The 12,209-nt window shown below is 48.7% G+C and overlaps 1 protein-coding gene across 1 annotated transcript in view; it reads left to right on the forward strand.

Moving 5' to 3' along the window:
* Positions 1-4,617, forward strand: part of lrp3 (low density lipoprotein receptor-related protein 3) — a 65,833-nt gene extending 61,216 nt beyond the window's left edge. The window contains 3 exon segments of the mRNA XM_090221978.1: positions 714-846; positions 2,613-2,981; positions 2,984-4,617. Coding sequence (XP_090078104.1) covers positions 714-846; positions 2,613-2,981; positions 2,984-3,526 — 1,045 coding nt within the window. The 3' untranslated portion in view covers positions 3,527-4,617.
* Positions 4,618-12,209: the final 7,592 nt, after the last annotated feature.

The raw sequence follows: 12,209 nt of genomic DNA on the forward strand, positions 1-12,209 counted from the left end.
AGCCCTTCGTACATCAGCTGATATCTCAAAGTGCTGTACAGAAACCCAGCCTAAAACCCCAAACAGCAAGCAATGCAGGTGTAGAGGCACGGTGGCTAGGAAAAACTCCCTAGAAAGGCCAAAACCTAGGAAGAAACCTAGAGAGGAACCAGGCTATGTGTACAACCCCACTCAGGGGTGGCCAGTCCTCTTCTGGCTGTGCCGGGTGGAGATTATAACAGAACATGGCCAAGATGTTCAAATGTTCATAAATGACCAGCATGGTTGAATAATAATAAGGCAGAACAGTTGAAACTGGAGCAGCAGCACGGCCAGGTGGACTGGGGACAGCAAGGAGTCATCATGTCAGGTAGTCCTGGGGCATGGTCCTATGGCTCAGGTCCTCCGAGAGAGAGAAAGAAAGAGAGAAGGAGAGAATTAGAGAACGCACACTTAGATTCACACAGGACACCGAATAGGACAGGAGAAGTACTCCAGATATAACAAACTGACCCTAGCCCCCCGACACATAAACTACTGCAGCATAAATACTGGAGGCTGAGACAGGAGGGGTCAGGAGACACTCATATCTCTCTCTCTCTCTCTCTCTCCCTCCCTCTCTCTCTCTCTCTCTCTCTCTCTCTGTCTCTCTCTCTGTGTCTCTCTCTGTGTCTCTCTCCCTCTCCCTCTCTCTCTCTCTCTCTCTCTCCGTCTCTCTCTCTCTCTCTCTCTAGAGCATTTGAGACCCAGATGACCCGTCTGGAGGCGGAGTTTGTTCAGAGAGAGGCTCCGCCCTCCTATGGTCAGCTGATCGCCCAGGGCCTCATCCCTCCGGTGGAGGACTTCCCTGTGTACAACCCCACTCAGGTAACGTCTGGTTTCACTGCTACAGTCTCCGTATTATAGATACATTATCATTACAACCCCACTCAGGTAACGTCTGGTTTCCCTGCTACAGTCTCCGTATTATAGATACATTATCATTACAACCCCACTCAGGTAACGTCTGGTTTCACTGCTACAGTCTCCGTATTATAGATACATTATCATTACAACCCCACTCAGGTAACGTCTGGTTTCCCTGCTACAGTCTCCGTATTATAGATACATTATCATTACAACCCCACTCAGGTAACGTCTGGTTTCACTGCTACAGTCTCCGTATTATAGATACATTATCATTACAACCCCACTCAGGTAACGTCTGGTTTCACTGCTACAGTCTCCGTAGTATAGATACATTATCATTACAACCCCACTCAGGTAACGTCTGATTTCACTGCTACAGTCTCCGTATTATAGATACATTATCATTACAACCCCACTCAGGTAACGTCTGGTTTCACTGCTACAGTCTCCGTATTATAGATACATTATCATTACAACCCCACTCAGGTAACGTCTGGTTTCACTGCTACAGTCTCCGTAGTATAGATACATTATCATTACAACCCCACTCAGGTAACGTCTGATTTCACTGCTACAGTCTCCGTATTATAGATACATTATCATTACAACCCCACTCAGGTAACGTCTGGTTTCACTGCTACAGTCTCCGTAGTATAGATACATTATCATTACAACCCCACTCAGGTAACGTCTGGTTTCACTGCTACAGTCTCCGTATTATAGATACATTATCATTACAACCCCACTCAGGTAACGTCTGGTTTCACTGCTACAGTCTCCGTATTATAGATACATTATCATTACGACCCCACTCAGGTAACGTCTGGTTTCACTGCTACAGTCTCCGTAGTATAGATACATTATCATTACAACCCCACTCAGGTAACGTCTGGTTTCACTGCTACAGTCTCCGTATTATAGATACATTATCATTACAACCCCACTCAGGTAACGTCTGGTTTCACTGCTACAGTCTCCGTAGTATAGATACATTATCATTACAACCCCACTCAGGTAACGTCTGGTTCCACTGCTACAGTCTCCGTAGTATAGATACATTATCATTACAACCCCACTCAGGCAACGTCTGGTTTCACTGCTACAGTCTCCGTAGTATAGATACATTATCATTACAACCCCACTCAGGTTAACGTCTGGTTTCACTGCTACACTCCCTCCCTCCCTCCCTCCTCCTTCCCTCCCTCCTCTCCCTTTACCTCCTCTCTCCCTCCTCCTCTCCCTCCTCTCCCTCCTCTCCCTCTCTCCTCCCTCCTCTCCCTCTCCCTCTCTCTCTCCTCCTCTCCCCTCTCTCCCTCCTCTCCCTCTACCTCCTCTCCCTCCCTCCCTCCCCTCCTCTCCTCTCCCTCCCTCCCTCCCTCCCTCCCTCCCTCCCATCTCCCTCCCTCCCTCCCTCCTCTCCCTCCTCTCCCTCTCTCCTCCCTCCTCTCCCTCTCCCTCTCTCTCTCCCTCCTCTCCCTCTCTCCCTCCTCTCCCTCTACCTCCTCTCCCTCCCTCCCTCCCCTCCTCTCCTCTCCCTCCCTCCCTCCCTCCCTCCCTCCCTCCCTCCCTCCCTCCCTCCCTCCCTCCCTCCCTCCCTCCCCTCCCTCCCTCCTCTCCCTCTACCTCCCTCCCTCCCTCCTCTACCTCCCTCCCTCCCTCTACCTCCCTCCCTCCCTCCCCTACCTCCTCTCCCTCCCCTACCTCCTCTCCCTCCCCTCATCCAGGCCTCCATGCTCCAGAACATCCGTACAGCGATGCGGAGGCAGATCAGAAGACACTCCTCCCGCCGGGCCACGTCACACCGCCGCCTGGGGCGCCTCTGGAACCGTCTGTTCCACCGAGGGACCCGTCTCCGCGGCCAGATCCCACTCCTCACACCCCCCGGGTCTCAGGTGGCTCTGGGCCTGCACTCCTACCACACCTCGGAGGGACCTGGAGCCAGGGCTGGGGATGGAGGTGGCGGGGCGGGCATGGTGGGAGGCATGGCGGGCATGGGACCAGCAAGGACCCCCTCCCGCTGCTCTACAGCAGTAGGCTTCGCCCTGCATGCCCACACCCAGGCCCTGTCACAGTCCCAGTCCCCCACCCCTCCTTGGAGTCTCCCCACTCCCCACCCTCCCCCTCTGACAGTGAACCATCCGAGGGATCTCCTTGTTCCCCAGAGAGCCCGGGTAACAGGGTTAGGTTGCCCCTCAGCGAGCTCTCCACCCCTGGGCAGCAGAGTGACTCATTAACGTCTGCCCCCAGCATACTGAGCCAGCAGTGCCCCCTAGAGGGCAGCACAGGTCATTACACTCGCCGGGCCTCCAGGAAGCTGGTCTTGGGGCTGGCTGCCAACCTGAGAGGGGTGGCTCTACGACGCTACTCCCCCATGGGGCTCACCTCCCCCGTTACCCCCCCTGTCCTTCCCCCTCCAGACTCCCAGCCGCCCTGCCACCACCCCCTGACCTCCCCCCAGACGTCATCCCCCTCGGGGTCTTCAGACGACAGTCAGAGGTTCCATGCCCTGGAAGTGCCAACCCGGGAGAGGAGGAGGAGGAGGGGTATAGGGGTGCCTAATGGACTGAACACCAGCAGCAGTGAGGAAGAGAAGGAGGAGGAGGAGGAGGATGGAGATGAGACTCTACTGATCTGCTAGTATGAAGGAGCTGCCTTGACCATGTGGCAACAGACAGACAGACAGACAGACAGACAGACAGACAGACAGACAGACAGACAGACAGACAGATGGTCTCTCTGGCTGAAACGCAGAGAGCTGTAGACTCTGTCTCTCTGGCTGAAACACAGAGAGCTGTAGACTCTGTCTCTCTGGCTGAAACACAGAGAGCTGCAGACTCTGTCTCTCTGGCTGAAACACAGAGAGCTGCAGACTCTGTCTCTCTGGCTGAAACACAGAGAGCTGCAGACTCTATCTCTCTGGCTGAAACACAGAGAGCTGCAGACTCTGTCTCTCTGGCTGAAACACAGAGAGCTGTAGACTCTGTCTCTCTGGCTGAAACACAGAGAGCTGTAGACTGTCTCTATGGCTGAAACACAGAGAGCTGTAGACTCTGTCTCTCTGGCTGAAACACAGAGAGCTGTAGACTCTGTCTCTCTGGCTGAAACACAGAGAGCTGTAGACTCTGTCTCTCTGGCTGAAACACAGAGAGCTGCAGATTCTGTCTCTATGGCTGAAACACAGAGAGCTGTAGAATAACTGAATAATGGGACAGTGGATGATCTCAGAGCAGCACAATGATTTCAGTCCTCCCTCCACCCCCTCTATCTGCTCATCCCTCCACCCCCTCTATCTGCTCATCCCTCCACCCCCTCTATCTGCTCATCCCTCCACCCCCTCTATCTGCTCATCCCTCCATCCCTGCCTTACCAGAGATCTACAGCTGAGGGCTGTACATCAGCCTGTCTATTGACTCTGACTCAGTCACAGAGACTCAGTCACTGAGACTCAGACACACAGACTCAATCACACAGACTCAGTCACACTAACTCAGTCACACTGACTCAGTCACACTGACTCAGTCACACTAACTCAGTCACACTGACTCAGTCACACTAACTCAGTCACTCTGACTCAGTCACACTAACTCAGTCACTCTGACTCAGTCACTCTGACTCATATCACCATTGTCTGTTCTTGTAAACGTTGTCAGTGAGGTAAAAAACAAAACAGAGAATGACATCACCAGCTGGATCACTTGAAGTGATGAACAAGATGTAACACAAGAAGAAGATGTTTTGAGGAAGTTGTGAAATGGAGTGTTATTATGAATGTGATGTCTGACTGTTATCATAGATGTTTAAGCAGTGGCCTATCTTGGTACCCTCTCTAGACGATGGTTGGACCACAGGCAGTGGAAGGGGTGTCTACTAGGTCACAGTGGCCTATCTTGGTACCCTCTCTAGACGATGGTTGGACCACAGGCAGTGGAAGGGGTGTCTACTAGGTCACAGTGGCCTATCTTGGTACCCTCTCTAGATGATGGTTGGACCACAGGCAGTGGAAGGGGTGTCTACTAGGTCACAGTGGCCTATCTTGGTACCCTCTCTAGACGATGGTTGGACCACAGGCAGTGGAAGGGGTGTCTACTAGGTCACAGTGGCCTATCTTGGTACCCTCTCTAGACGATGGTTGGACCACAGGCAGTGGAAGGGGTGTCTACTAGGTCACAGTGGCCTATCTTGGTACCCTCTCTAGACGATGGTTGGACCGCAGGCAGTGGAAGGGGTGTCTACTAGGTCACAGTGGCCTATCTTGGTACCCTCTCTAGACGATGGTTGGACCACAGGCAGTGGAAGGGGTGTCTACTAGGTCACAGTGGCCTATCTTGGTACCCTCTCTAGACGATGGTTGGACCACAGGCAGTGGAAGGGGTGTCTACTAGGTCACAGTGGCCTATCTTGGTACCCTCTCTGGACGATGGTTGGACCACAGGCAGTGGAAGGGGTGTCTACTAGGTCACAGTGGCCTATCTTGGTACCCTCTCTAGACGATGGTTGGACCACAGGCAGTGGAAGGGGTGTCTACTAGGTCACAGTGGCCTATCTTGGTACCCTCTCTAGACGATGGTTGGACCACAGGCAGTGGAAGGGGTGTCTACTAGGTCACAGTGGCCTATCTTGGTACCCTCTCTGGACGATGGTTGGACCACAGGCAGTGGAAGGGGTGTCTACTAGGTCACAGTGGCCTATCTTGGTACCCTCTCTGGACGATGGTTGGACCACAGGCAGTGGAAGGGGTGTCTACTAGGTCACAGTGGCCTATCTTGGTACCCTCTCTAGATGATGGTTGGACCACAGGCAGTGGAAGGGGTGTCTACTAGGTCACAGTGGCCTATCTTGGTACCCTCTCTAGACGATGGTTGGACCACAGGCAGTGGAAGGGGTGTCTACTAGGTCACAGTGGCCTATCTTGGTACCCTCTCTAGATGATGATTGGACCACAGGCAGTGGAAGGGGTGTCTACTAGGTCACAGTGGCCTATCTTGGTACCCTCTCTGGACGATGGTTGGACCACAGGCAGTGGAAGGGGTGTCTACTAGGTCACAGTGGCCTATCTTGGTACCCTCTCTAGACGATGGTTGGACCACAGGCAGTGGAAGGGGTGTCTACTAGGTCACAGTGGCCTATCTTGGTACCCTCTCTAGACGATGGTTGGACCACAGGCAGTGGAAGGGGTGTCTACTAGGTCACAGTGGCCTATCTTGGTACCCTCTCTAGACGATGGTTGGACCACAGGCAGTGGAAGGGGTGTCTACTAGGTCACAGTGGCCTGTCTTGGTACCCTCTCTAGACGATGGTTGGACCACAGGCAGTGGAAGGGGTGTCTACTAGGTCACAGTGGCCTATCTTGGTACCCTCTCTAGACGATGGTTGGACCACAGGCAGTGGAAGGGGTGTCTACTAGGTCACAGTGGCCTATCTTGGTACCCTCTCTAGACGATGGTTGGACCACAGGCAGTGGAAGGGGTGTCTACTAGGTCACAGTGGCCTATCTTGGTACCCTCTCTAGACGATGGTTGGACCGCAGGCAGTGGAAGGGGTGTCTACTAGGTCACAGTGGCCTATCTTGGTACCCTCTCTAGACGATGGTTGGACCACAGGCAGTGGAAGGGGTGTCTACTAGGTCACAGTGGCCTATCTTGGTACCCTCTCTAGACGATGGTTGGACCACAGGCAGTGGAAGGGGTGTCTACTAGGTCACAGTGGCCTATCTTGGTGCCCTCTCTAGACGATGGTTGGACCACAGGCAGTGGAAGGGGTGTCTACTAGGTCACAGTGGCCTATCTTGGTACCCTCTCTAGATGATGGTTGGACCACAGGCAGTGGAAGGGGTGTCTACTAGGTCACAGTGGCCGGGTCACAAATGGTAACCTATTCCCTATATAGTGCACTACTTCTGGCCAGAGCTCTATTGGGTAGGTTATAGGGCATGGTTAGAGAACAGAGCTCTATGGGGTAGGCTATAGGGGATGGTTAGAGAACAGAGCTCTATGGGGTAGGCTATAGGGCATGGTTAGAGAACAGAGCTCTATGGGGTAGGCTATAGGGCATGGTTAGAGAACAGAGCTCTATGGGGTAGGCTATAGGGCATGGTTAGAGAACAGAGCTCTGTGGGGTAGGCTATAGGGCTTGGTTAGAGAACAGAGCTCTATGGGGTAGGCTATAGGGCATGGTTAGAGAACAGAGCTCTATGGGGTAGGCTATAGGGCATGGTTAGAGAACAGAGCTCTATGGGGTAGTCTATAGGGCATGGTTAGAGAACAGAGCTCTATGGGGTAGGCTATAGGGCATGGTTAGAGAACAGAGCTCTATGGGGTAGGCTATAGGGCATGGTTAGAGAACAGAGCTCTATGGGGTAGGCTATAGGGCATGGTTAGAGAACAGAGCTCTATGGGGTTAAAGAACAGCTGGAGAAAGCTCAGGGATGGTACAGAAATCACACATATCTTTACTATCGGTTGTTACTGAAAGGCCTTCTGGGATGCGTCTGAAATGGCACTCCCTTTACAGCGTAATACTTCTGAACGGAGCCTCACTAACCTTGGTCTAAGACTTACCCCATATGGCTCTGGGCAACATGAGGGCACTACATAGACAACACAGGGGCCATTTGGGACACATTCCAGGACAACAGTTGGTAATGATGGAGAGACAGGCGGCAGGAAGTCCTCTGGTGTTTAATTAAGGTCATGTTGGTTCAGCAGATAAACAGCTAATGCTAGCCAGATCAACAGCTAATGCTAGCCAGATCAACAGCTAATGCTAGCCAGATCAATAACTAATGCTAGCCAGATCAATAACTAATGCTAGCCAGATCAATAACTAATGCTAGCCAGATCAATAACTAATGCTAGCCAGATCAATAACTAATGCTAGCCAGAGCAAGATGAGCTAAAATCTAACAAAGGAACATTAGATAAAACCCTCTCAAACTTTTTCATCGAGATGGCCGTCAAAATTGCACTGATAAACGATGGGGAATAGTAAGTAGACCGCTCGTCCTTCTGCAGCTTGCCTGCCAATGCATGCTTGTCCCAACCAAGCAACCCCAGCTAACTGGCTAAAGTTGGCTAGCTTGCTAGCTATCTATCTATTTCCGGAGAACAAATGAGAGAACACCTCACTCTGATCATTTTACTCACCGTAGCAGAGCTGGTTAGGCTGTTATCTAGAACGTTCTGGACTAATTATTCGTTTTTGTTTGCCTACGTTTACTGAACCCCGGTCATAGTCAGTGGGTTTTGGGCGTTCGTAAATGTATTTTCGTAAATTCGTCAGTTATTCTTCGCTCTGGCATACTCAGACGAGAGACGCTCTGAAATCAGAGTAGATAGCCAGAGTGAATTTGCGAACGCAAGAGATATGCTAACTGGATAAGCAGTCGTTCAACTTCCAACATAGCTAGCTAGCAAAGCGATTTCACATTTCTTGCTCGCTAACCGAAATGACACTTGCATCTCTAGCTGTGTATAGCCACCGAAAACCGACATGAGGAGGAAAAAGTCAGTCACTCACCCTCATCCTTCCAATGACATGTCATCCTCCTAAACAGCTAGCTAGCTAACGTTAGACTCTGTGCTTTTAGCTCGCTACATAAATAGATAAGTTAGGCTACTAGCCACGTTAACACTGACTTGTGATCATTGACTTTGCTAGTTTGATTGTAGTGACACTCCCAGCCTTTGTAACATAAGTATGTTTTTGTCCAGAATATTGAGTCGTTGAAACTGAAACAGTGGATCCCGAATGGGAGGCAGTAAACAACGTACCAGGCCAGCTGCGATTTACAACCCGATAGCAATATGCTTTTTTGGGACTACTAAGAAATGTATTGGTGAATTCTATTAATCATGCATTGAACTGCATCCATCTGTTCTGCCAACAATGCCTTACTCTACGTCATGGAATGTTACCAAGTTGGTTTTATAGCATAAACTGGGAATTTGACAGATATTATGATTGTCTATTTCTTTCATATCTACAAAGTAGTTAAAACACTGTCAGTTCCACTTTAACGAGTACTATTACAGACTTAGTGATGTTCCATTAGAGAAGTATCTCCCCTTCCAACCCTCTGTCTGTCTGTCTGTCTGTCTGTCTGTCTGTCTGTCTGTCTGTCTGTCTATCTGTCTGTCTGATGTACTGTCTGTCTGATGTACTGTCTGTCTGTCTATCTGTCTGTCTGTCTGTCTATCTGTCTGTCTGATGTACTGTCTGTCTGTCTGATGTACTGTCTGTCTGTCTGTCTGTCTGTCTGTCTGTCTGTCTGTCTGTCTGTCTGTCTCTCTGTCTGTCTCTCTGTCTCTCTGTCTGTCTGTCTGTCTGTCTGTCTGATGTACTGTCTGTCTGTCTATCTGTCTGTCTGTCTGTCTATCTGTCTGTCTGATGTACTGTCTGATGTACTGTCTGTCTGTCTGTCTGTCTGTCTGTCTGTCTGTCTGTCTCTCTGTCTCTCTGTCTGTCTGTCTGTCTGTCTGATGTACTGTCTGTCTGTCTGATGTACTGTCTGTCTGTCTGTCTGTCTGTCCGTGCTAGCAGTCACACCAGGCTAACGGTTACATCCAGTCCTATTATAACCAACAGGGGAAATAACTATCAGACTGGCATTGTATCATTGACTCTTCCCTGGCTATATGGTCTGTGTCCGCTGAGGTGTTTTAATACCTCGTTAACCCTTATGGACATGTCTGTCTGTCTGTCTGTCTGTCTGTCTGTCTGTCTGTCTGTCTGTCTGTCTGTCTGTCTGTCTATCTGTCTGTCTGATGTACTGTCTGTCTGATGTACTGTCTGTCTGTCTATCTGTCTGTCTGTCTGTCTATCTGTCTGTCTGATGTACTGTCTGTCTGTCTGATGTACTGTCTGTCTGTCTGTCTGTCTGTCTGTCTGTCTGTCTGTCTGTCTGTCTGTCTCTCTGTCTGTCTCTCTGTCTGTCTGTCTGTCTGTCTGATGTACTGTCTGTCTGTCTATCTGTCTGTCTGTCTGTCTATCTGTCTGTCTGATGTACTGTCTGATGTACTGTCTGTCTGTCTGTCTGTCTGTCTGTCTGTCTGTCTCTCTGTCTCTCTGTCTGTCTGTCTGTCTGTCTGATGTACTGTCTGTCTGTCTGATGTACTGTCTGTCTGTCTGTCTGTCTGTCCGTGCTAGCAGTCACACCAGGCTAACGGTTACATCCAGTCCTATTATAACCAACAGGGGAAATAACTATCAGACTGGCATTGTATCATTGACTCTTCCCTGGCTATATGGTCTGTGTCCGCTGAGGTGTTTTAATACCTCGTTAACCCTTATGGACAATATCACCCGTGGAGAATATCACCCGTGGAGAATATCACCCGTGGAGAATATCACCCGTGGAGAATATCACCAGTGGAGAATATCACCCGTGGAGAATATCACCCGTGGAGAATATCACCAGTGGAGAATATCACCTGTGGAGAATATCACCCGTGGAGAATATCACCCGTGGATAATATCACCCGTGGAGAATATCACCAGTGGAGAATATCACCCGTGGGATGTTTTCACTTTGTCATTATGGGTTATTGTTTGTAGATGGGTGAGATTATTGTCATCCATTTTGAATTCAGGTTGTAACATAATAAAATGTAAATATGTCGAGGGGTGTGAATACTTTCTGTAGGAACGATATAGATTAGGGCTGTCGTCAAACGATTTAAATAATGAATCGAGTTAATAGCATTCGTTAGTACATTTTTTAACATTTGCTCAAATTTGGCCCCAAAGAAAGCTTTTTCATATTTTTTAGAGATAACACTGATGATAGTAGAGATAACACTGATGATAGTAGAGCTACCACTGATGATAGTAGAGATAACACAGATGATAGTAGAGGTACCACTGATGATAGTAGAGATACCACTGATAATAGAGGTACCACTGATGATAGTAGAGGTACCACTGATGATAGTAGAGATACCTACCACTGATGATAGTAGAGATACCACTGATGATAGTAGAGATACCACTGATGATAGCAGAGATACCACTGATGATAGTAGAGATACCACTGATGATAGTAGAGATACCACTGATGATAGTAGAGATACTACTGATGATAGTAGAGGTACCACTGATGATAGTAGAGATACCACTGATGATAGTAGAGGTACCACTGATGATAGTAGAGATACCACTGATGATAGTAGAGGTACCTACCACTGATGATAGTAGAGGTACCACTGATGATAGTAGAGGTACCACTGATGATAGTAGAGATACCACTGATGATAGTAGAGATACCACTGATGATAGTAGAGATACCACTGATGATAGTAGAGATACCACTGATAATAGAGGTACCACTGATGATAATAGAGGTACCACTGATGATAGTAGAGATACCACTGATAATAGAGGTACCACTGATGATGGTAGAGATACCTACCACTGATGATAGTAGAGATACCACTGATGATAGTAGAGATACCACTGATGATAGTAGAGATAACACAGATGATAGTAGAGATACCACTGATGATAGTAGAGGTACCACTGATGATAGTAGAGATACCACTGATGATAGTAGAGGTACCACTGATGATAGTAGAGATACCACTGATGATAGTAGAGGTACCACTGATGATAGTAGAGATACCACTGATGATAGTAGAGGTACCACTGATAATAGTAGAGGTACCACTGATGATAGTAGAGATACCACTGATGATAGTAGAGGTACCACTGATGATAGTAGAGATACCACTGATAATAGAGGTACCACTGATGATGGTAGAGATACCTACCACTGATGATAGTAGAGGTACCACTGATGATAGTAGAGGTACCACTGATGATAGTAGAGATACCACTGATGATAGTAGAGATACCACTGATGATAGTAGAGATACCACTGATGATAGTAGAGGTACCACTGATGATAGTAGAGATACCACTGATGATAGTAGAGGTACCACTGATGATAGTAGAGGTACCACTGATGATAGTAGAGATACCACTGATGATAGTAGAGGTACCACTGATGATAGTAGAGATACCACTGATGATAGTAGAGATAACACTGATGATAGTAGAGATACCACTGATGATAGTAGAGATACCACTGATGATAGTAGAGATAACACTGATGATAGTAGAGATACCACTGATGATGGTAGAGATACCACTGATGATAGTAGAGATACCACTGATGATAGTAGAGGTACCACTGATGATAGTAGAGATACCACTGATGATAGTAGAGGTACCACTGATGATAGTAGAGATACCACTGATGATAGTAGAGATACCACTGATGATAGTAGAGGTACCACTGATGATAGTAGAGATACCACTGATGATAG

The sequence above is a fragment of the Oncorhynchus mykiss genome, chromosome 26 (genome assembly GCF_057628025.1).
Source record: "Oncorhynchus mykiss isolate SJ-2025 chromosome 26, ASM5762802v1, whole genome shotgun sequence".
NCBI lineage: Eukaryota > Metazoa > Chordata > Actinopteri > Salmoniformes > Salmonidae > Oncorhynchus > Oncorhynchus mykiss.